At 48.8% G+C, this 25,185-nt stretch overlaps 1 protein-coding gene across 4 annotated transcripts; it reads left to right on the top strand.

Annotated features, from left to right (window-relative positions):
• The first annotated feature begins 135 nt into the window (after positions 1-135).
• On the top strand, positions 136-20,724 carry ADA2 (adenosine deaminase 2). Of its 4 annotated transcripts, none has more exons than XM_021535022.4 (10): positions 136-272; positions 1,259-1,584; positions 3,875-4,100; positions 10,471-10,681; positions 13,309-13,436; positions 14,479-14,569; positions 14,869-14,977; positions 15,907-16,064; positions 16,866-17,068; positions 17,713-20,724. In XM_021535022.4, exons 2-10 carry the CDS (start codon positions 1,272-1,274, stop codon positions 17,819-17,821), a joined length of 1,548 nt encoding a protein of 515 aa, XP_021390697.3. In that variant the 5' UTR covers positions 136-272; positions 1,259-1,271; the 3' UTR covers positions 17,822-20,724. The 4 variants fall into 4 exon arrangements, with proteins under 4 accessions (XP_021390697.3, XP_085425705.1, XP_085425706.1 ...); XM_085569579.1 differs by having other exon boundaries at positions 136-278; XM_085569580.1 differs by lacking the exons at positions 16,866-17,068; positions 17,713-20,724 and adding an exon at positions 16,443-16,648.
• Positions 20,725-25,185: the final 4,461 nt, after the last annotated feature.

Here is a 25,185-nt window from a genome sequence, read left to right as displayed (position 1 = left end):
CCCGGCTCTTCAGCCGCTGCCCGGATGGCCGTGTCCCACTTTCTCGCAGCCTCCCCTGCCTCCTCCTCCTCCTTAGATATTCATGAAGCGGCGCAGCTGGGGTGAAATAAAAGCTGGGCGAGCCGGGGCGGCTGCACAGGAAGAGGAACTCGGTGTGCCTCGCTCCGCACGGCCGGGACAGACCCCGCTCTTTATCCTTAACCCGGGCTGGGACAGCGCCGGCTCGCAGGAGGCAGCGGCTGCGTGAGCTCCGGGTGCCGGCAGGAGCAGAGGTAACAGTAAGTGAGGCGGTCTCACCACGCTTAAGAGAACACTTTCTTGGGGATGTTTCCTTTTCTAAGCTCAGAGCCAGGCCTGGTAGGGGGCTGCATTCACCCCTGCTCTATTTGCTCCCCAGCACACCTTCAACCCCCAGGACCCAGTAAAGGGGCTGGGGATGCCTTCCTGGACCTACAGAGGCTGGAAGGAGAAGACACGTGCACAAGCAGGGCCTTTCTATGCAATTCACATAGGGTTATTTGAAAATATTGAGCCCTTCTCCAGCCTGTTTTGCTCTTGAGAGATTGGCACAGAGGTCACTAAAGCCTGGTGTTGAAGGATTATGTTGCAGTTACGCTTTTTTGGGGGAGGGAGAGCTCAGAGTTCACATGTGCCTGTCTCCTGTGATCTCTTGCTACTGCCATGGTCTCACTTCCACCCCCTTTCCTCTGGGATTGCAAGGAAAGGACCCACCTCTGTTACTGCAGAGAAAGCCTTGGGTTATCCTGCCTGTAAATTAACCCTTCGGATAGCTGGAATATACTAAAAGGGTGCAACAGGATCTTCTCTCAACTGGAGGGAATTGGGATTTGATCAGTTCAAGCCAAGCCCTTTACCTGGACATTATCAGCACAGCCAGCACCTTGGCACCAGCACACCTTATCCAATGAGAGCTCCCTCCTAGATTGCAAGCAACATCCTCATCCCACCAATCCCCCATTCCAGGTCTGGGCCTTTGCCTTAATGCACGATGTGCTGCCAGTGTGATCCAAGGAGCAATTTCTCTTCACCCTACCCAGCCTTGCTGTGTGTAGTCAGCAGCCATTGGGAGTGTGCTGATCCATTAGCCCTAAATTTAGGGGACACTGGTTCCAGGTGTCCCTGCCAGTTCTGAGCATCCCATTAACTCACTGCCTCTGCATGATGGGCCAACCACTTCCCATTGCTGAGGTGCTCCTTCTGACCTCTGCTAATGCCTCAATCTTTTCTCCCTGTCAAGGTGCACCTCTAAGATGAAACCTCCATCTGGGCAAGGCATAAGGCTGACATACCTTCTCCTGAGTCTGGCTTCCCTCTGCCTTCCCATCCCTCTCTGGAAGGACCGGGACTCCCTGATGCAGGAGGAGAAAGCCCATCAGACAGGTGGCAATTTGGTGCTGAACAGGCAGGAGCAGCAGCTCAGTACAAAGCTCGTAAACCTCAAGAAGAGGGAAGTGGAAACAGCCATATCTACAGGACAGTTTCCTCCAAGCATGCACTTCTTCCGGGCAAAAAGCCTCATTGATCAGAGCATGGTGTTCAGCATCTTAAAGCGCATGCCTAAAGGTAGGCTTGGCTTAAGGAGTTTCATTTTACTCATCTTTTGCTTTCTGAGCTGGGACAAAACACAGGATGTGGGAGACAAGCTTCTGAGGGCTGTAAATTGCGCTCATTGGGTTTCAGGAAAAGCCCTGACTTCGAGCTCAGGGATGGGGTTGGGGAAGAGAGGAAGAGGGGGATGGATTGGATGAAATACACATTTCCAGCAATTGTGGTGTTTGGTTTAACTTACAATATGGATCCTTAAGTCTTTCAAGAGTGGAGAAGGGACAGAGGAAGCAAAGACAACAAGAAATAACAGACATCCCCATTTACTCAGCATGTTCCATCCAGGCCCTCTCTTTTTCCCACATACATATTCCACATACCATTATGTATCTCAGCCAAAAGTCTTGCATCCCCCAAAAAATGTTGCTGCAGGTGGTTCTGTAGCAGACCTCGAAGCATGCTGGAAAGTCTGGGGGCACTAGAGGAGGAAGGGGCTACCTCCAACACTGAAATCTTTATTTTCTTTTCTTGTTGTGTACAAGTCAAAGCCTGTGTATTTCCAGCACTTAAAGTAAGCTTATAAAAGGGAGAGAAAGCAACATTTTTTCATGGGCAGGTAGAGATCAGGGGGATCAGTATTGAATTAAAAGAGGAGAGATTTAGATTAGCTATTAGTAAGTCTATTCAGAGGGTGGTGAGGCACTGGAACAGGCTGCTCAGAGAAGTTGTGGCTGCCCCATCCCTGGAAGTGTTCACAGCCAGATTGGATGTGGCCCTGAGCAATCTTCCCAACTTCTCCCTCCCAGTCTCCACTGTGGGATGAAGATCCTAGTCTTGCAGCATCCCAGTCCATTACTGTAAACAGTTGGGGTGTCAGAAATGTCATTGTTCTTTCATGGCTGAATTGAACAGTTGGAAATCTAAAAGTCCTCCCCTCTCCACCTCCAGTATCATTGATACCAAGTGGGAGACAAAACAAGTAATTAACACTTTTCAATCCAGGCAATGTTTAAATGGGCTCTTGGATTCTTTGCAAGGGATGTGAGCTTTTAGGGCCAAGATCACATCCTTGTAGCTGTTTGAGTAGGATTTGATCAGAGCCTCTGGGAGTTCCTGTTGTTTCAAGCACAACTGTAATGTCTGTGCTGCTCTCATAGGAAAGAAGGTGACATTGCCAGCCAGAGGAGGGACAGACAGCTGCAGCATGCCCAGTCTGGTGCACCAGCTCTGCTGAGAGCAGCAACCACAGCTCCTCAGCTTCTTTATAGCTAGACCCTCTGTAGTGGGAGATCATAGACATATGAGTCTATATTAGATTAGATATTAGATTAGTCCACTATAAATTATAGCCTGGAACTTAATCTAATGTCAAATACATACCAATCTTGTGTCTTGTTCTTGCTGTTCATGTTCTCCCTTTACCCTTAAGGGCATCAAAGCTATTTTGACTAAGAGGTCTCCCCTAGACTAATAAAATATACATCTGAGACTTCAGCTCTCACAGTATCTTCCCTTTACAAAGGTGAGGCTTAGTTCAAGCACCAATAACACCAGGAGTCTTTTGAAAAGGAGAGATTTCATCAAAATGGAATGATAAGGAAGGTGAACATACAGAGGATGCTTCCTCTGCCAGGAAGACTGGCAGCTGCCAACATACTGCACAATAACAGAGTGCCCCAGAGGCCCTTTGTGCTGGCCAGCAGCAGATGTACAATGTAAGCAAGCATGCTTTTGATAAGACACAGAAGTAAATTGTACTTCTGCATCTGAGTGCAATTCCCCAGAGTAACATGGTCTGGGATTTTGGTGTATGCCAGAGTTCCAGAGAGCTGAAAGAAGAGACACTCACTAGACATAATAATTGAAGCTGGGATCCAAACAGCTTAGATACAGAGCCTTGCTTCAGGTGTGCTTCAGCCAGCATGCCTTGTAAACTGCTGCCTCCTGTGCAAGCTTCTCTTTAAAGCAGTGGGTCCTGAGCCAGCTCACAGCAAAGTCTGCCTGAAAAACCTTTAATAACTCAGAGCATTTTCCAACCCAGTGGAGAAGCAGAGCTCCCTAATGATTTCCCCCCTCCCTGTGCTCCCAGGGAGCTGTCACGCTTTGCCTGCCCAGCATCTGATGTGGAGGGGGCCACATCCTCCAGCCTGGGGGAGGCAGAGCAGCCCTGCAGTCCTTGCTGGGAGAGCTCACTCACAGCCTTCTAGAAGCATTTCCAGACACCTCCGGATGGGCAAGCAAACTGTTACCACATTAAACCTTCTTCCCAGCTGCCTGGGCTCATCGGGGCATCCTTGTCCCCCACCAGGTGCTGTGCTCCACCTGCACGACTTCGCCATGCTGGGCGTGGGCTGGCTGGTGTTCAATGCCTCCTACCTGCCTGACTGCTACATCTGCTTCACTCCCGCGGGCTCCGTGCGCTTCCGCTTCTCCCGGCCGCATCCTCCCCGCCCGCCGCCAGCCGTGTGCTCCCCGTGGCTGCTGCTGGACACCTACCGGGGACAGCTGAGGGACGTGGCCGAGTTTGACAGAGGGTGAGTGCAGACGGGTGGCCAACCTGTCGGTGTTGGGAGTGTTCTGGTCCAGCTTTCCCTTCTGTTTGCTGCTCTGCAGGTGAGGAACTCCGGCTAGGGCTGTGTACGTGAAAAAGCAAATAGCAAGGTAAGAGCTTGAAGGCTGCAGCATTAAGTACACCACAGTTAGGGACCATAAAAACTGAATTTTTCTGTGCACACTCACTCTGGCCATCCGTACAGACATGCTGAGGACAGTAGCTGAAGTAGATTTATGAGACTTGTCTCCAACTTTCCTCAGCACCCAGGCTGAATGGGCTCGCAGTGTAGGACAGAGCTGTATGGTGCCTCATCCAGTGAGGTATCCAAAAACAGGATAAGGAAGCCAGGTGGCTGATGAACAGGCTCAGAAAAGTCATTGCAAAGTCATTGTTTTGATTCAGAGCAAGAAGTTATGTTACTTATGTTAATTACTGCACTAGCAAAACCTCTCAAACTTTGCAAAATAAAACCCAACCTAACTGTCCCTCCAAACACCAAACTTATTTTCTGAGGCCTGCCTTTGAAACCCCACTGGCACCCACCACGTGGCAGCATGAGGCACTCATTCCCAACAGGCCACTCAGGCACCAGGAGCTGTGGTGTGCCCTCCTGGGCACTGGCTGAGCCAAGGAACCCCTCACACAGGATCCCAGCCTGGTTTGGAGCTCCTTCCCCTCAAACACCCTCCTGCTAACAGAGCTTCTGCCCTTACAGGCAAGGCTCCTGCAGCTGTCCAGGTGCTTACACCTCATCTGGTCCCCCAGAGCATCACTCACCCTCCTGCAGGAGCTCCCTTCCCTGCAGGCAGCTCCTGCCTTTACTGCTGACAGTCTTTTATCAGGGCTGGGCTCATCTGAACCACCTGGCATTTATTCACTTACAGGTGGCTGGGAAGAGCCTGGCTCCCTCTCTAGCCAGCAGTGATGGGAAGACAGAGTCCTGTCTCCCTATCCAGGGGCCTTGATCCCAGGACAAAGCCCTGCTGAAAAGGCCAAGAGGAAGCATGCAGCTCTGCTGTGGTGTGGGGGGGGGCTGGAGAGAGCACACTAAATAATGCATGAAGTCGGACACTGAGTGATGAGGACAAAGGAAAATATTGAGTAGCCATCCATTCAGAGGACACCGCTTTCCATGGCGCTCCGGGTCTGCAGAAAGAGAAGTGTGGGGTGTCATGGAATCACAGACAATATTGCCATGCCAACACACAAGGAGAGGGCTGGATTAAGGCAATGCAGATGACCCTAATTCCAGCACTTCTGAAGTGAAACTTGATGGGTTTTACTGCAGTGCACTTCAGTGAGGTTGTGTGCTCTTAAATAGAGACCTTTTAACTCTCAGTGAGCTGGTATCCCCTCCACATGGAACCTGTCTGGGCTCTGTGCCCTGCGGTTCTGGGAAGGTCAGGTTGGGAAGCTCAGGAGCTTGTGGCATTGCCCTTCCCTCCCCAAAACCAGTAATGGGAAAGGCACAGGGGTATGACTCTCCAGGGCATCCACCATCCCTCTCTTATGGAAGTCCAGAAGGGAAGGAGAAAGTGCCAGACTCTGGGCTCTTGACCTTTTATATCCTGTGGCTCAACTGCCCTGAGACGTCATGGATGAAATAAGATCCAGTGAGAAGTCACTGATCTCTGTCTTCCAGAGAGAAAACTGGTTCCCCATTAGCTCCCTTCCATTTTGCTGGGAGTGATTAGGAAGGAAAGATGACAGCACCACCTCTCTTCAACCACACCAGGAGACCCATAAATAATGTGCAAGAGATTGGATTTTGAAACAGCTTCACTTCCTTAAAGAACAAGCAACCGCACTGGGCATTTAGAAGTGTCTCAGGAGCAACCCTTCATTGCACTTGTTTTAAGTTGCGTTTCCATGGCATGATGCCACTTACTGGCAGAGGCTGAAGGGCAGGGCATCCTGTATACCCTGTACACCTGGGTGACTGGGGCTGTGTATTGTATGGCTGCCTCTGCTCCTGTGTGGAAACACTTGTTTCCAGAGGCAGTATTGCCACATTCCTCCTCTTTTGTGTTTGCCTGACAGTGTTTAGTGTCCACAAGTCAGAGCAGGACTTCAGAGCGGCAGGCACTGCACAGAGCCTCACTGCAAGGGTCTCCCCAAATGTGGACAGGAAACTGAGGCAAAGGCCAATGAAGTGATTTTCCTCAGCAAACATGAGCCTGAGCCAAGAACATACTTGGATCTCTGGCATCCTGGGTGCTCACTTATCCATTTGAGTAAGTTGTCCTTCATTTCTTGCCCTTCTGTGCTCATCACCACAAAATCACAGAGGAGTCATTACGCATAATGTGCAAGCACACTAACAACAGTCACACTGAGGCACTTCCCCTCCTATTCTCATCTAATCCCTGGGCACTAGTCTAGGGGTTAGGAATGTTTTTGGCTGTCTGGAAATAGGTCTCTAGCCAGGAATAGGCCCCAATCTGTTCTGCTTCTCAGTTTCTGGAAACTCTCCCAGTCTCTTGAACATGTGCATCCCAGGCTACCTCTCTCCTGCACTCCTCTTTGCCCTTGAGCACTGACAAGCTGAGAGAAAGCAGATGTCAGAGGAAAGAACGGATGGATAGTTGGGTGGTTTCAAGGAAGTGTCAAGGGAATATGGCAGCAGGGAAGGGCTCTCATGCAAGACAGGGTGGATCAGCAAATGTGAAGGAACAATGGAAATGTTTCTGAGAAGCTGCACCTCTTTCACCTTACAGCATTTCTGACCAGGAAGGGGTGGAAGAAAGGGGAATCTGCAAGATTTTTTTTGCTGTTTGCATTTTTAGGTACATATACGCACACATGCGTGTGCTTTGGAAGGGACTCCTTTTGTTTGTTTCCCTCAAGAGAAAGTCTAATCATTCCTATTCAAAACACACATCTCATGGGCCAAGACCCCAGAGTATTGTATTACTGATGAGCTTCCAAAAGGATGCTGTTAGGAGGGCCAGGAGACCATGGGCCAAGGGACAGCGAAAGGAAGGGAATTTTGCTTTTTAAAAGGAAAAACAATCCTCACTTATTTTCATCACAATCAATTACAATACAGGAGAACGTCATTCTTTCCCTCAAGAAGCAACATAATGGCTGACATCTCCAAAGCAAGAGCATGCCCCCAGATATTTAGGGAAGCAGCATTGACATTCCAGATATTTGTAAAATACCACTGCACACCCCCCACCAGCAGCACAAGGACTGAGGCCATGCCCATCAGAGCTCTCTATCACCAGGATGAAGTCATCTGTGAGGGAGCTGACACCACGGCCGAGGCTTCAGGGACAACTCCCCTGGGCACTGGTGGCTGCCCGAGCTGCCATCACCTTCCCCTCTGTTTTTTGACTGCCTTATCTCACAGAAAAATAGGGCAGTGTGTGCAGTAAGAGGGGGAAAAAAGGAATAAAAATCCACTGCAGAAACAAAGCACTCCACTCCCTCTACAAGTCTCCCCTTGGGGAGAAGAGGGGATGAGAGAGAGCAAGAGAAAGCGAATGAAGCACATGTGACAGATGTTAGTCACACTATTTAATGCACCACTGGAAGACATTTAGATACTATGGTGAGGAGAGGGGCATAATTACCCATCAAGAACAGAAAAAAGGAGCAGGAAAAAGAATCCCTTTAAAAACAAGACAACAAAACCTTTCACTTCTGTATTATATAGCACAGGGAAGGAAAATGGGGAATAAACCCAGCAAAAGAGAAAGCAAACCCACATCTGAAAATAAATAATCCTTGGCTGGTCATTTTAGCTGTGCCCCTTTGGGCATATACATTGCAATAGAATTGTTCAGTGAATACATGACATGACATGGAAGGCTGTTTGTAGTCTGCACCTGATCACTGGTGAAGGCCCATTCCAGAAAAGTAGCAAAAAAAAGAATGTATTTATGAAGCTTTGCTTCATCTGCATGAGCTACTGATGGCAAAAGCCCCTGAACCCTTAGGATATTATCTGGTTATCAAGGATGGATCACTATTATGCAATAAATCTTCAACAGTTGTAAGGATCAATAATCAGTCTCAAAGGGAAGGGGATTATAAAGAGAAGTACAATTTGATTTATGTGCTTTTAGGGGCAGGGTGGTGTGGGGATTTATTACTGTTTCTAGCCCAAGAGCACAGGCTAAGCAAACAACTGCGGGTTTGTACAGCCAGATTTAAAGGCAGGGAGCAGAGCATTGCTGGAGGAGCCGAGTTCTCACAGGACAAGGGGAGAAAGCGGTGGGAGCCCGACTAAGCACCCATCCTTATCTGACAGGGAGCTGCCTGGAGTGGCGAGAACGGGCTTGCACCGCCTTTTGATCCACGGGGAGGTTTTTCCCTGGGCGCTCGCAGCGCCCGCGGGAACAGCCCCGCTCGGCTCCCGGCTCCGGGCAGGTGCCGAGCTGGAGGGGAGCTGCCCTTCGGCCACGAGGGAAGGGGGAAATTCTCCTTGCCCCAGCTCTTCCCACACGAAATCTCCCCGATGAGCAGCAGCACACCCTTTCTGCCGGTGGCTGCCCCCCTCCACAGCTTCGGGGTGCTCCCGGCTCCTGCATTCCTGGTTTCTGGGGTGATGCCGTGGTGGCTCCGGCTGCTGCCTGCCCCGTCCGTGGTCCAGCTCGCTATTCTCTGGTCGCATGGATTACTGAACAGTAGCTGGGGTTGCCCAGTGTCCTGCCATAATGGCACCAAAGCTCCAATTGTAATGCATGGGAGGGCAGAGCCCAAGTTGCTGTGGAAACCTTAACTCTGAATTTTCCTGACTGTTGAGCACTTAAAGTCTCATCCTTAACAGCAGTAGCATCTCTTTTATGTACAGGCTTGCTTCTAAAATTGTTCCTGGCAAAGAAATTAACAGAGTGAAGAAGAAATGAAACTGCAGGCCCTGGAAGAGAATCCTTAGAGAGTGAAACAGCAGGCAAATCCTGGGGGAATAGGCTCTGTTTTATGGGCAGGATGGAGGAATTCAAAAGGCATATCTGTCCAGGATGTCTTAGTTTATGAATTTGGACCAGATCACATTTTACATCTGTAGGGGGGCTGTGGGGGTTTAATTCCATCCACAGAAGTGTCCTGGAAGAATATAATAAGATCACAAATCAAAGCCACACCTCCCATATAACAGAGCAGAGCACTGCGCAAGGATGGGGGCCAAGACATCAAACAGGAAACATTATTAAAGATCAGTAGCTCTTATTGAGGGGAAACAATATACCCAGATAAAAGCTGAAGCATGACTGAAGGTATTTCTGTCTGAACCTGCTTAGCCCCTGACATGAGATAAGAATTGGGCCAGCAAGAAAACATCTGTAGGTTTCTGTGATGGCTTCCATTTGTCCACCCAGGAATTAAGTTAAGCACCCCTGCATTGCCATTTCGAATTTGCCCACTGGTAGGAGAAATTCATTATGAACTACTCTTCAGGTGAAAGAAGGAAGGCTCATGCCAGGGGCAGGGCTTCAGATGGGATGAAGGCTATCAGCTTGACAGAGGATGGTGGTGTGGCACAGATGCTCACCTGTCCTAAATGCAAGCTGTCACCCACAATTAGATATTCTTGCAATTTACTGGCTCCTTTAAAGTCTGCTTGATAAAACTACCCACTGTCTCTCTGGATTTCTGAAAGAGGCTTATATGCCAGCTGAGTGTATGGAGACAATAAATACATTTCCATCACACTAAGGAAAAGCCAGGACTGAGATTCTTATCAGCTTTTTCCCTGAAGTAGCTATCAGCAAGGCAGGTGGGGCATCAGGTTTGTTCTCAGTGGCTGGGAAAAATGATTTCTGATTCAGAACTGTCTTCCCCTTGTATTTTTTTTGATGGCATATTTTGACAATACAAAGGTCAAAATATACCAGGACAACTTATGGGCTCAGCAAGCAGGTTGGTGGTGGTACAGTACATGGCATCTCCTGTAAACTCAGTCTGCCTTTTAGGTGCTAAACAAAGAGCCAAGTGTTGTGACGTGCATTGAAATTTCTCTGGAAAACTTATTGTCTGCAGGAGTAATGTGCATGCCTACTTTCAGATTAGGGATACCCTGAGCAGCAGAGTATAATTGATATAAAAGATTTTCAGATTAGGGATACCCTGGGTAGCAGAGTATAATTGATATAAAAGCTTTGTACTTGCTTTTGTAACTCTGTTCCTTGAAAAAGGGACAGGGCAGGTTTTAAACACCTACTCCTAACCCTGCTTACAGTTCAACATGTATCATTAAAATTCTGTGCCAGCCATTAGAGGAGTAAATACAGGTGGCAGAAAATTGACCTGAATGCTTCCTAGTTGCACCAGTCGTTGTTGTGCTGCAGTGCCAACAGGCTCTGTTTGTTCTCCTCATTCCTTCTCTTCTCCCTTTTCTGTAGCTTGCTGAGAAACCTGACCCTGGTGACAGATGCCCCTGAGCTGGCCTATCCTTCTCAGACTTTCATTTGGAAAAGATTTGAAGAAATCTTTCTCATTGCCTCTGGACTTATCTGCTATGCACCTGTGTTCAAGGCCTATTTCTACCAGGGGCTGCTGGAGCTCTATGAAGATAACATACAGTATGTTGAGATAAGAGCTATCCTGCCTGCGGTACGTGGGGTTTGGCTTCTCTATTAATCTTTTAAATCCTTATTTCTCCATAACTTTTCTCAAGCCCTATCTTGAATTTAGTTTCTGGATGTTTGCATACCTGCCCTTCTACGGATGCTGGAAAACTTTGATCATATTCAAACATCTTTCTTGGAGATTTGCATAGGCAAGGGCTTGAGAGATTCTTTGTTCTTCATGGCTGAGGGAGATACCTGCTGTGACATAGGCACAAAACTACATTGTACAGTTAGACTGGGAGCTGGGTCAAAATCTTGCTCCTCGGGAAGATGTAGCTCACTTTTGTCTGCACCAGAATCACCTGTTCTTTGGCAGCTACTCTGAACAAATGTCCTGTCTTGGATAGGGACTTATTCTGGAATAGGTACATTATTTTAAATCCTCTGCTTATTTCAGAATGATTACTCTGAATAGGTGAGTCAATCAATTAGCAAAAAATGACCTCCCATGATCTGCAGACAACCTAAAATTTTGGCTGTGTGTATGAAGTATGAACTGCTCCTTTCATTGCTATTAACACCAAAATCTGGTAATGGTTCAGGCCTTTCTCCCTGCGTGTCACCCAGAGCTGGTCAGGCTGTCCTACAAACCCACTCTGCCCTAATGCCTCCTCAAGCACCAGCAGACCACACCACCCTAAGTGTTCCCTCTTCCCCAGTGACAATTTTGTCACTGCAGACACACCTTTCCCATGCAATTCTCCAGCCAAGCCCCATGCAGGACTCTGTGGGGGTGGCAGTTCTATCAGTCTATTGTGCCTGAGAGGAGAAAGATGTTTTGCAAAGGCGGCGGGGGGGGGGGGGGGGGAAAGGACGTGGAGAAGTCCACAAAGTTTACATGAGTCTTACTTTGCTGGGGGTTGCCATGAGCCAGTTGCTCTGAATTCAGCCACCACCTGTTTTTGGGGTACCTGGAAAGAGAAAATAGCAGTAAAGTCAAAATGCCTGTGCTGTGAGGCAGCGCAAGCGCTGGCGTCCCCTCAGGCTGCACAGGTTTCCAGGCCAAGAGTATCTGCCTTGATACAAGCGTGTGGGCCTGCCTGGAAAATACCCTGCCTTTGCCATCAGCCCTTAGACATGGTTGTAAGTGCTTTTGAAGAGAGTCTTGGCAGGCAAGATTTTCTTCCCATGCAGCTCCTGGTGCTGGCGGCAGCCGTGGGAGCCTGCAGAGCCCTGGGGCTCGTCCACAGCCAGCAGCTGATGTGCTGTGAGCTGCAGCGCTGTGAGCTCCATTGCTGTGAGCTGCAGCGCTGTGAGCTGCAGTGCTGTGAGCTCTAGCACTGTGAACTCCATTGCTGTGAGCTCCAGGCAGGCTGCCTGAAGTACCACAGCAGGGAATGCCAGGAGCCGTGGCCATGCTGGGATAGAGAGCAGCATGAGCAGTGAAGGGACAGTCAGGCTGAAGCTGGGGTGAGAGGGCAGGGAAATTCTTCATGGGGAAAGTCAAGGTGAGCAGGGTGTGACGGGAATAGCAAGATGCTTGTGTGGCTGGAGATCCTCCACAAGGCTTGGACAGCAGCGCTGAGGCTGCAAAAGCTCTCCTTGCAGCAAAGCCTGCCAGAAGCGGCCCCTGAGGTAAAGTAAATGAAACTGGGATTTAGTGTGAAACAGCAAACACTGTGGAAAAGCCCCCTAAGTCCAGCTGTGTTTGCAGATTCAGCTGTGTAAAGTCTCACATTCCCATGGGCTGCAGCTGGGGAAAATTCCCTCTGAGCATCTGCAGCTGCCCCACGGCTGCTGGTGCCTGCAAGGGGGGCATCACATTGTGACAGGGTGTGGGGCTTTGCGAGGGACATCCCTGTAATGGACAGCACCAGAGAGGAAGTTAGGGGGTGAAGTGGAGCAGTTGAAGCTGGAGGAGAAAGGTGACAGAGAAAAGAATGGTGAGAAGGGTGAGAGGAGAATTGATGGAGTGGTTTCAGCTGCTGTCTGTGAGCAACTGCAGGCAGGGCCTTTGTGGGTTAGTATCAATTCAGGGTCTCCACCCCTGCTGAAATCAAGGCAGAAGCCCAGAGAACAGCCCTGGTAGAGAGGAACCTCCAGTGCAAGTTGATGAGACAGAGCATGCCAGAAGGATTATTTTTCCCAGTTTGCAGCCAGAGACCTGGGAAAACATGGCAAGACTAAATGACTGACTCAAGGTCATGAAGCAAACCTCTGGCAGAGGGGAACAGGAGCCCAGCTCAGCTGGTAGCTTATGGAGCTCAGCCATCGCGTGCCTTGGGGCTGCCTCAGCTGACAGATTGCCACTGCAAGGCACAGAGCATGTATGAGCTGCAGACAGCTGGACAAAACACTGCAGTGTTGGATGCAGACAGGAGTAAGAGGTCACGGTCTCCTCAGGGCTCTCAAGGGCGTTTGCTTGCCACGTCTGAACACAGAGAAACTCGTATTACATAGGAGGGGGAAACCCACTCCTTGGTTCTTGCCAGATGGTAAAGGCTTGAAGAAGGAAATGTTCTACACAGATTTCACTGCTTTTGTTTTCCTGCCCTGTTCTCAGGATCGTGGCATTCTGCTTCTCCCAAGGTTTTTGTCACTTCATTTCTCTCACCTTCCAGTAAAACACCTCTTCTAACTACTGCTTGTCACGTCCTTTTCACGCTGCAGGTGTATGAACTGGATGGCACCAAGCACAGTAAATCGTGGTCTGTGGCAACCTACCGGGAAGTGAGCAGGCAGTTTGTGAAGGAACACCCAGACTTTGTTGGAGCCAAGATTATATTTACAGCGCACAGGTAAAGACAGAGTAGGGCGAAGAGCAGCTGTGCTGTGTCGGAGGTGGGCAGAGGGCTGGGAGAGGCAACGCTGGGCTGGAGTGCCAAAGTTGGCTGGCGATGTCCACGTGCGTTGTTAGAGCCGGGGCGTTGACTCTGGAGACATTCCCTGTCTTGTGTGAAAGGCTGAGGGTGAGAACCCATCTCTGTGGGTCTGCCTACGTGTGAAATGAGCCAGAGGAGTGTCCGTGAGCCCTGGGAGCGGGAATGAGCCCGGACAGGGCTGCCTGTGTGCATGTCCAAGCCGTGCCTGCTCTCCTCCCAAGCCTGGGTGCACTGCCCTGCCCTGCAGACACTGAAGCAGTGATGGCAGTGCCTGAGGATGGGAGCTCAGTGTGGCAGAGATCCCCATGGGACCCGGCACACAGCCTGTGTACGGTATGTTCGTGCTGCTGCCCGGGCAGGCAGGCACAAGGCTGCTCTCCAAGGCAGCCAAATTCCATGAAGTCATGTGAGGTGATCCTCAGCAAGCAGAGCAGACCTCTCAGCAGCGCTTGCTCGCTCTGGTTTGGCACCACGCCCTCTCCAGTTTCTTGCCTCTCTGGCCAGCTTGAGTATGGACACAGTCTGTAAAATGCACTGAGAAATTTAAGTCTGATAGGGCAAGAAGAAACCTAAATGTAAAACTCTTTTGAAATGCAGTTACTGCCTCACTTCCCAACCAAACAGCCGGGAGGAAAGAAAAAAAATTTAACATTTTCTCTCCACACTGTTGTGTTCCCTTCCCTGTTTGGTAAATAGGAAATCCAGTGAGTCAGACAAGCATGCCTCAACACAAGTGACAACAGGGTCTAGCCAGGCATTTCCTGGTCATTCATGGGTTTTGTTTCATAATATCAATTTTATACTGCTGTTCCTCTAGAGACCTGAAGCTGGTTGTCAGATTCAAGAGCAACTTGCATTTTGGAAATACCTCTGGGGACCCCATTTCACAACTCAAACCCTGAGAAGGCAGGCCCATGGGAGTCAGCTTCTGCAGCACTTTCTCTCTCTTGCTCTCTAGGATGCTGAATGTTTCCCAGATTAAAGAAGCCATCGTCACTGCCATGGCACTCAGAGCCCATTTCCCAGACACCCTGGCAGGCTTCGACCTGGTAACTGTATTTCTTCTGGGGCTTCACATTAACCCCTGGTGATATAGCCACATATATACTGTAGCATATGTTGTATACCAGAGCCAGAACCTCCGCTGCTGTCCTGAAATCAGTGTTAATGAATTGCAAATCCTCCTGCTAAGGATTTTGTTCAGGGTAATTGGCAAAATCCCCTGAAAAAATCAGCTCCTACTCCACAGCATTGTAATTTCAGCACAGCTGGCACCTCATTTATATAGAGCTGTTAGTCCCACCATCTTCCCTAGTGTGCTTAAAAATACCTTTCTGCCTTCCCCCAGGTTGGTGATGAGGATGAAGGTCATTCTTTATGGGACCTGAAGGATGCCCTGACCATCCCATATTCCATGGGGGTCAACTTGCCATACTTCTTCCATGCTGGGGAGACTGGTGAGCATGAGGACTCAAGGCTTGTTATTGCTTTCAGAGGCAAGACTGAAATCTTGCAAAGAGCAGAAGCAGCAGGCCTGGCTTGCTTGCTGGCTGTATCAAGAGGATGTGTGTGCATACACATGCACATAACCCTATGTGTTTTCCCTATGCTTCTCCTCGTATCAGTTTGGGGCTGTGGCATTCCTACATGACCCCTCCCTGTTTTTGACTGTAGGTGTCACATTGCTCAGTGTCTTTGACCTGGTGTGACAAGGAGTCACGTGTAGGAGTTGTTGCTGGTAGCTATTTCCCCCTTGGAACAGCATCCTGTTCCCATCCACAACAGCAGCAGAGTCCCCCAACCATCATTTTACATTTAAAGGTGAAATAATATTTGAGCCAGACTTGACTCTTAACTGAACAGACTTATCAAAGTAACTGATGTACCCTTCATTCATGGGCCAATGTATTATTATTGGCAGTATATTATTCAGTCTGCATTGGTGGGATTTATCCTAACCAGGAGAGCCGTGTGCCTTGTGTGTTGCATTTTGACATCAACAGAACAAGTGTGGTTACCCTGGGCTCCCTTTATAGCCACAGGCAGGAGCGAGCACTTCTAAGCCACAATACATCTCGTTCTAATGCACAGGCTACTCCCCAGTAATTGTTACTTCTCTCCATTGACAAGTAATGGAGTCCAGCATAATTAACTCAGCTGCAAGAGCAATACTGAAACATCTAAAGCCAGGTGAGATGAGTGGGTATCTGCATGCTGGGTAATATCCTGAGCAGATTTAGATCCCTGTTTCACTGAAAATGCAAGTGGAAACTCTGAGCAACCCTCTCACCCCACAAACTGGAACCTCTATTAACAAAATCACCTAGCAGTTTGAGAAGTTTATTTCCTCGCAGCACTTCAGTGACTCTTACCTGTCTCTGCTCAGACTGGCAGGGCACCTCTGTAGATAATAATGTGTTGGATGCATTGCTACTGAATACCAGCAGGATTGGCCATGGACTTGCTCTCATTAAACACCCAGTAGCCAAAAATCTGTCTCTGAAGAGGGATATTCCTGTAGAAGTCTGTCCCATCTCCAACCAGGTATGTTGTTATGTGGCTGAGTCACTGTAAAGGGGTTTACCATTGCTGTGAGGGTCAGCTGGGGGGCACCTACAAGTTTTGATGCACACAGGCTGGCTTAGTTTCCTTTGCAGCACCTTACACTGCAGTTTGCTACGTAGACGTACACCGTGAATATACATAATGCCAGTCAGCAAAAAAATAATTTAAATTCCTGTCCAGAGGAACTCTGGAAGGCAGTCCTCCCTAGTGAAGATGAGGCCTAGAGACACAGAGGTGCCTTAAGAGACATAATTGAAAATACTTCAAAGCCAGGAAGGCCACAGGCTGACAAGCCAGGATTGTGACTGGAAGTCCTTGGTTTTGCAGAATTCATAACCAGTGGGAACTCTTTTGCAGCACATCAGCATGGTGCCATTGTCCCCTGGGTGCAGCAGAAAGGACACTTTGGGTGCAGATTTACTGGTGTCAGCCTTAAGGCTCCAGCTTCACACACCAGCTCCAGATACCTCAAGCTAAGCACCACAGCAAATGTGTAACCAAAAGACTGTTCCTGAATTGCTCACAGTCAAATTGTTCTAAATAAGCACAAGTTATTCACCCCACTGGACTTGATTAAGGTGGTTTATTTAAGAAATCAATCTCCTTGTACAGTCAGTGGAGACAAGCTACTTCCTCCTGCAGCAGTTCAGAGCAGAAAACATTCTGAACCGTCCTTTGGAGCCTATCCCTCCCTGACCACTACCTGCTGTCACAGGCAGCCCTGGCAGGTGTCAGTGTGACACAGCTGCAGCAATAACCTGGCGTGGTGTTGTCTCCCAGGTCCTGCTGCTGGTAGCTGACTTGAGGAGCCACCCTGCAGCTGACCTCATGGCTGAAGGGCACCCCATTGTGATCAGCCCCGATGATCCCCCCATCTTTGGGGCAAAGGGGGTCTCTTATGACTTCTATGAGGTGTTCATGGCCATCGGGGGGATGAATGCTGACCTGAGGACCCTAAAACAGCTTGCACTCAACTCCATAAAGTAAGTTCATCACCTCTCTCACCTTGTCATAGAAATCATAAGGAGACTATCAGCTTTCCCTCCTTGCTTGCATTTGGGTTTTGGCCCCAGAGTCTCCTCTGTCACATGAGCTGGGCTTCTGTCAGTCCAGAATCTCCTCTGTGTGTCTTGTCCAAAGGCAGGACACAGGGAGCCCAGAGGCTCCTCTGCCTGTGTTCTCAAGTGCCTCTCTCTGAGTCTGTGCCCCAGTGTATTGCTCCTTGTCCATTCTTTATGAACTTGCCTCCACCACCTGGTTCTAGGTTTGGCAGAAATTGTTTGTATCATTTGTCTATTTCTGCCAAAATTTGACTTGCTGCAGTGTTTGCCATGACTCATCTGGGAAAGACAGGAAAACGATTAGCATTTTGTTTCTGTGTGTTTAACCCCTTTTTCTATTAACTGGACAGTTCTGAATGTCAAAAAAATAGTTTGGATGTGATGCCCAGGGTCTTCCTGCACATTTCCCGGTTTCTGCCTGTTAAATACCATGTTACTCTGTGTGGTGCAGGCATGTCCTGCAAGGGTTAATCTCTTGCTGCCTCCTGCCTTTTCATTTCAGTGCTGCTCTTGAAATAGCTGCCCCCTTGTCTCCTGCCTGACACTGACTTTCCTCCTCCTCACAGATACAGTGCCATGCTACCGGATGAGAAAGCCAAGGCCAAAGAGCTCTGGCAGAAAAAATGGGACCAATTTGTGGCTGACCTCTCTGATAGCTTTCTAAGGGAGCTGTAGAGAGGACAGGGCTCATCTCAGAAGGTATTTGGCAAGCTAGAGTGAGCCAGACTGATTGCTAAGAGGGAGACTGCTTCTTCCGTGTGACCTGAGCAGATGAATGGACGTCCAAGTCTCACCTGGCAGCGGGCGACTCTGCTAAGCCAGGCTTAATGGGCTTAAAGCTAAGAAGGAGCTGCACTATCCTGTGAAACTCGTGGCCTGGAGGTAAAAGAGAGCAGTGAGCCTTTAGAGCAACCACAAGAAATCACCCTGCTCAAAAGAGTCAAAACAATTTAAAATTGCCAGTGACCAAATCCTGACATCCTTATTCAGGAAAAACATGCTTTCCAATTAGAGTCAGCAGCAGATTGCCAACATGAAGATCTCTAAATTTTGCCTAATCATTACAAAATGCAGACCTTGTCCGGAAACAGCTAAGACAAACATCCAACCATTTGGGCCACTGACCTTCAAGAGAGCAGGGACTGAAAATGACTCTTGTTATGTTTAACCCTGGGCCTGCTGCCAAAATAGTACTGCTAGGTCGAAGAACCAGTCATAGGTCTGATATCTGCTATTTCAGGACCTCCATGGCTGGAAACAAGCTGGTGGAACTTGCTCCCAGAACATTTAAGCCTGGTTGCACAGTGATCATAAAGCCAGAAGAGAGGTGTCTCAGTTGCCAGCAGTTTTCTTACTATAAAGTCTTCTCCTGTCCTCTGGTCAAAAGGAAGGCAAAACACACTTCAGGTTAAGTCAAAAATATCCTGGCTTCCCAGACCCAGCTTGATTAAAACTATCCCCCTGCACAAGGCTGTGTTAACACAGACATTTATAGGAAACACCTTTTGGTTTCAGGGAGCTCTACTACCAGCCATTGTTGCTGAACTCATCGTGCAAATGTGGCTTTATTCAGCCTGTCAGAGAGATTTTCACCTTGGTAGAGAACTGCTGTGGATATGCACAGGGCTCATTTTGACCTCTGTGGTTTCCAAGCTAATTCCCTGTTTTAACATCATCAAAATATCAGATGGAGAACTAGTTGCAGGGAGACTAAAAAAAAAAGCCCAAAACAAACCAAAACAAACAAACAAAAAACAGAAAAAAGAATTCTGAAGCAGATTGCTAGATAAATTCAGAAAAATCTTTCAGCTCACACATGCCAAGCATGCTGCCAGGATCAAAGAGCATCTTTCCCTGACTTCAGTACAATCATGCTGGTTTGCATCAGTCAAGGGAGAATTGACAAAAGTTCCTACTGAAAGACATCTCCCTCCTCTGAACCACAGACTTGCAAAGGCTTTTGTTTCCTAATCTGACCAGCCTGGGCCAATTGGCTCTCTTTATGCTTTCTGCTAATTGTCTCAAGCAGCTTGGCCATAGTGTTTATTTCCACTGACCTTGGCTGGAACACCTTAGCAGGAGGTAAACACACTACAGAAGTTGATCAAGCTGCACAGCCCGTGTGCCCTGTGTTAAATTGCCCACAGTTCACAGGCTGCAACTTCATCTCTGGCTATTCCAGAGAAAATAAAAACCAACCAAATCACACACATTACAAATCCCCATCACAGAACACAAATAAAATCACAACAAACTGCAGGTCTGTGCATTGCAGAAGGCAGCAACACAAACCACAGAAATGAAAAAGTGAGAACCCAGTCACACCCCTCACTAAATAGGGTGGCCTAAGTGCCCTACACCCCCAGGCCTTTTCAGCCACAGCTACCTCTACTCCAGCTCTCTCTGCCCACACCCCCAGCATCTTCCTCTGAAGCATCCTGATGCTTTTTTTGCAGACTGACCTCTCCTGGGCCTTGATACAGATTTGGTCCTGGGAAGGAATTTTATATTGGAGGAGTAGCCAGAGCAGAGCCACCGTCCCTCCTCCTGCATGGGTGTTGCATACAGAGCTCAGACTAAAGTCCCAGGGTAGGCTTTGGTCCTGGCCAGGTTATAAATGCTGGTTTTGGAAGTGCTTTATTTGTAATGCTGCTGAGGAGAACCACAGCAAATGCGCAGAATAGCTGCTGACCAGCAACACAAAGCCCTGTCCCTCTCAGCAACCTGATCTTTCAGCTTTGCTATATGTGGATGGATGAAGATCTTTATTTGCCATGAGTTGATTCTTCCTTAAATAAGCCTCTTTGCTGCCAAGGTGAAGTTAATCATTACAGAACCATTGTGGGAGGAGCTGAACTCCTCAACACACAGGTTGGCCCATTCCCCTTTTCTGCCACAGCAGAAAGCTTTCAGCTCTTCTTGCACGTGGTCTCTTGAGATCCTGAACCAATTTTCAATTACCTGTAGTCCTCCTTTCTCCTCATTACCTGCAGTAGTTGCAGGGCTAGATCTTCCATTTGCCAAATGCTTGCTGGAACCAGTTTACCTGTTGTGTCCAATTGGTTCTGTTGTGCACATGGTCATTTACCTTCTTCACAACTGTGCTGTGATGGGGCCAAGTGCCTGGAGCCACCAGTGTGTGATGTTGTTCAGGATTACAGCAGAATCAGGTTTCTGCAAAAATCACAGGGGTTTAAAATGGCACAGGTTTGATGCAGCCCTCAAAAATGTGAGTGTGGCAGAGGGAGGGTCAGCCTGCCTTACTGCTGGGAATCCGCTCTTCCTTACAGTATGTCTTAATTGGGAGAAAGGTGCAGATTGAGAAGCCCAGGCTGCATCCTTGCCTGTCTAACTCCAGGTGTGCAAAAAAGGAGGAATTTAGGCTGGACAACAGCAGTTATAAAAGATCAATTCATTCAGCTCCATTCAAGCTTTGTGTAAATTTGGCTGCAGGGCTTCACTGAGACTCGCCTTTTAGCAGCACTATTCCAAAAGTTTTGCTGCCAGTCTACTCCCTTTTGCCCAGTACCTTGGCTCCCTGCTCACATTTGTTGGCAAATACATTACATATAATGCTGTCTTGCTTGTCTGTTTCAGGACATAGTCTATAATTAAATTTTCAAACCTGTCTTAATTGTGGGGGTAATTTTTCTTTTTTTTTTTTTTTTTTTTTTGGTTCCCTGTTAAAAAGAACAGGGTATACCTGGATTTGATGGGAGGTTTTAATCTGGAACATGCCGTGGAGGGGGATGTCTCACATCACTCAGCCTGGAATGATCAGGGAGCCTGAAATGCATTCTCAGCATGCTGTGCAAAGGGCAACTTGATCTGTAGAGCTAACACAGTGTTAAGCCTCAGTCCTGGCCAAGACACTACACAGGTCCCCTGTTCCCCCTTCCCCAAGCCCCACAGTAGCTGCATCCAGCTCATGGTTTTGTTTTGATACAGAGACCACCTGACAGACAGGATTTGCTTGTGCTGCCTCTCCTCCCACTACAGTTTTGTACCGTCTCTGTGGTGCTTACAGCATGGGAAAGTAAAAGAATGACTGAAGGTCATTTAACCTCCTTTAAGCATGATTTTAGGAAGGAAATAGAGGGAAGTGAGGAGAAGACTAAATGATCAGCCCATTCTTTTCAAAGAATGTGAATTCTTTTCAAATAATTGCTTGTGGAGCATCAGGTGACTACAGGGTACAACGTGAGGCTCTTTGTCCAAAGTACTGCTGGTGGGCATGGGAAGAAAGTGCCAGCTTGAGAGAGCCTCCATATCTGAGATGAAAGAGGAGGAGGCAGCCACAAGGGTGGTGGGAGGCTGAGTAGAGAAAATATAAAGAGGCAAAAAGAGCCTGCTTCAGTCTCCATCAAGGCTCAGGAGCAAGGAAGGAGAGTAGAAAATTCATGGAAGCTCCTATTACAGTTACTTCAAGCAGCCATAGCAATACCTAAAGCCTTATGGCTGTTATCCTCCCCATCTATCACTCCCTGTGGCCTCTTCAGGTTCAATTTGTTTAAATGGGAAGTGGATGGAGCTTTTTTTGCAGCACAAGTGTTTGCTGCAGAGCATCCTAGACTGCTTTTGGGGCAATTTAGAGGATGAAATGTTTGCCTCCTGGTCACTCACTGCCAGGAAATGGCTGATCCAGCACTAGTGGTTGCTGTCAAAAATCATGCCAATAAAACAGAGGAGCAAAGTAAGTGGTTGAAAACAGAGATAGGCCCAAGCAAGCAGCTGGATCTATCTGTCATGTGAAGCCTCCATCACTGCAGTGGGACTATGCAGGTGCCAGATGCTAAGCAAAGCCCTCTGGCCATAAAACACAGGCCTGCAGATGCGTCTTCCACCAGCTCCAAATGATCGGCCTGCTTCAGGTTTTCTTCCTATCTGAATCTCTGAATTAGCCTCTTCACAGGTAGCAGAAGGACATTTCTTTGCTCAGAAACCTGTAGCTCTAATTGGCTCAGTCTTTAATTCCTTTCTTTCCAGGTTTGCAGCAGTTGCAATCACAGCAGGTCTGTGCACAGGTTTTCTGTACACTGAGGGACAGGCAGGTGAAGGGTCTGGCTCTCAGTTCTCCTGGTTTGTCATTTTTATCAGGTTGCGTCCTCCCCCTTGGTCATTACAGGATGAGAAAGGCATTTTACTTTATTTTCTCAACCTTTAGCTTGTCCATCATTCCATGAGCAGGCTGCAGCATGGGAAGAGAGATAAACTGTGGGGGGAGGGCTGGTTCAGGCCATTACAGCCTCTGCAGTAAGGAAAGAGATGGAAGGTATGGGTGCATTCGAGGGGCATGTGAGAAGGTCAGGAAGAGGGGAGTGATGACAGGGCTGTGAGTCCAGGGAAAACAGAGCTGCAAAGTTTACACAGTGACCCACGGGAGAAGGCTGTGGGCAGCTGCCTGTTTTGCTTGTCTTTATAGTGAGCTCTGAAAGGGGGTGGGAGACATCCAAGTACGGCGTGGACAGGGGAAGAAGAGGGAGTCTCCTGTGGGTGGTGTGAGAAGGGCAGACAGAAGATCCCTAGGGGTATTTGGGGTACGGCTGCTGCCAGATGTGCCTGCAGAGGAAATCACGAGGTCCATCCATGTACAGCATGCGGAATGGGAAGCTCCAAACAGACACGGAAATATTCCCAGCGCTTGAAGGGAAAAAGGCACAACGAGCATTCAGCACAGGGATGATGGGCTAAAGCCCGCCGGGAAGGCTGGGGCTCAGCAGCCACTGCAGGCTCTGCACAGCGCGGGGCTTGGCAGCCCTGCCGCGGTCGGTCCCCGCTGCTCCTGCCAGGCTCAGCCTGTGCCCGGCTGCTGCCAAAGTCCCCCCGTGCCGGTTTAAAAATAAGCGCTCCCATACTGTTGGACAGCCGTCCTTGGAAAAATAAACCCGGCAGCGCTGGCAGCCCGCAGGGGCAAAGCACACGCTCACTTTGGGGACACCTCTCCAAGGGCGGACTCCCCCAGAGTCCCCTTGGGAGCAGAACAACGCGTTCCTTTCCCTCCCTCCGGCCAGACCCCACATCCCCACCCGCGTCCCCCGTGCCCGGAGCCCCCGAGCCGGGGCGCAGGGGAGCGCTGCCCGTGCCGTGGAGCAGGAGCGCCGCCCGCAGGGACGCGCCGGGATAACAATCCGCAGCGGGGGACCCCCAAAACACCCACCCCCAGAACTCCCAGCCCCAAAACCCTCACCCCCAAAACCCTACCCTGAAAAATCCTCACCCCCAAAAACACCCAATCCCAAAACCCTACCCCCAAAAGTGCCCACTCCCGAAAACCCGACCCCTAAAACCCCCAGCCCTAAAACCCTCACCCTCAATATCCTACCCTCCAAAACCCCACCCCTAAAAACGCCCACCCCCTAAAAACCCCCAGCCCCAAAACGCCCCGCCCCAAAACCCTATCCTCAAAAGTGCCCACCCTCAAAAGATCCCATGCCCAAAACACTACTCCCAAAACCGCCCACCCCTAAAAACCCCAACCCTAAAAACCCTCACCCCCAAAAATGCCCACCCACAAAACCCCCAAGCTGTCTACCTCTCCTCCTCACCAGAACTCCTGGATATTTAATACACTAATTTTTTTTCCCTTTTTTTAGCAATGAAATCTCTGCAGGAACAGACTAGATGTCTCTTCCAGCTCTTTTGCACGTCTTGGAAACAGGAAGGGGCAAAAGTATCCCTACACTTAAAGGGACTGACAGACCCCCACATTCCCAAGTGCAGTTCAGTCTAGAGGCACAGAAACCAGCAAGCAAAACAACCTGTCTAACTTGCAAGTGGCTGTATCATTAAAAGGCCATAAATCCACATTAGCAAATACCCTAAGCAGAAATCACAGCAAATCAATCACATTTTCACTCTGCCAGGAGGGACTGCCTCGGTGGATGGGTGAGAAGCACTCGAGACAAGGCTCCTGTGTTTGTCATTATTTTCAGAAAGTCTTTGCCTCTCTGACTATTTTTCATCGACAGCCAGGGAATGTGAGGGTTGGAGGCCTCTGGTTTGTACATAGTTGAGAAGGCACACTTCAGAGTAGCTGTAGCTGGCTTCCTTGTGCTGGTGGAAGAAGGTTTGAAGCACAGTTCTTCATGGAGCTAAATATTTTCAGTAATGTCTCCAAAGCCAGCACACATTTTGCCAGAGCAGGATGAGCTGCAAACACTTCAGAAAAACTAAAGTGATGTTGGCAAACTGAGGAAATTACAGAAAATAAACGGTAGGTAATTCAGTTAAGGCAAAAGCACTTAAGGAGGAATAACCATCTGTACAAATGTGTATCTCTGAATTGCCAATGCTTTAATAGCTCTGCAAATAGGGCTCTGGGTGTTGAAGTGGGTCAAAAACAAATTAAGGTTGGTGTTCATGGCAATGGAAGCGTAAAAACAAACAATTACACTGTGTAATTGATGCCTAAAGTCATACGTGTTAAACCTGCCCTGTCGAGGGACTCGGGAGATCCTAAGCCCAGTCAGAAAGCAAACAAACATTGTTTCATCTCCATGGATGTGAAACGAAGCTTTTACTTTCTCCAGGTTTGGAAGGACCTCAGCTGAATTCAGCAAAAAAGATTTTTGTTTCAGGTTGCAGGAAAGAGGGATGCAGTCTGTCAGAGTAAAAGTGACCAGAGTTATAGAGAACCTTATTTATCTGTAGGAAAAAGAGTTTGCATAGAAAAGGCTGAGCAAAGGCAGGACAGAAACTCAGAGTTCTTAAGGCTGGAAAAGGTCATCAAGTCCAAACTAACTGACCACCACCCTGTCAATCAGACCATGGCAGTAATTGCCACATCCAGTCATTTCTTGAACACCTCCAGGGATGGTGATCCCACCACCTCCCTAGGCAGTCCGTTCCAATACCTGACTACGCTTTCAGTGAAGAAATCCTTCCTGATGTCCACACCTTGAGCCTCTGTCCTCTTGTCCTGTCGCTGCTGCCTGCGGGAAGAGCCCGACCCCCATCTGGCTGTGCCCTCCTGTCAGGGAGTGGTAGAGAGCGAAAAGGTCCCCTGGGCCTCTCTTCCAGCCCCAGCTCCCTCAGCTACT

This window comes from Lonchura striata, chromosome 1A (genome assembly GCF_050655825.1).
Source record: "Lonchura striata isolate lonStrDom1 chromosome 1A, ASM5065582v1, whole genome shotgun sequence".
Taxonomy (NCBI): domain Eukaryota; kingdom Metazoa; phylum Chordata; class Aves; order Passeriformes; family Estrildidae; genus Lonchura; species Lonchura striata.
The sequence above is the reverse complement of the archived record's forward strand: the minus strand, read 5'-3'. Positions and strand labels throughout refer to the sequence as shown.

Bases quoted from the DNA above. Each gene is read 5' to 3' on its own strand.
- ADA2 (XM_021535022.4), top strand. From the start codon at position 1,272: ATGAAACCTCCATCTGGGCAAGGCATAAGGCTGACATACCTTCTCCTG. The intron at 14,570-14,868 runs GTAACTGTATTT...GCCTTCCCCCAG, and splicing joins CCCTGGCAGGCTTCGACCTG to GTTGGTGATGAGGATGAAGG. The intron at 14,978-15,906 runs GTGAGCATGAGG...GTCTCTGCTCAG, and splicing joins CTTCCATGCTGGGGAGACTG to ACTGGCAGGGCACCTCTGTA.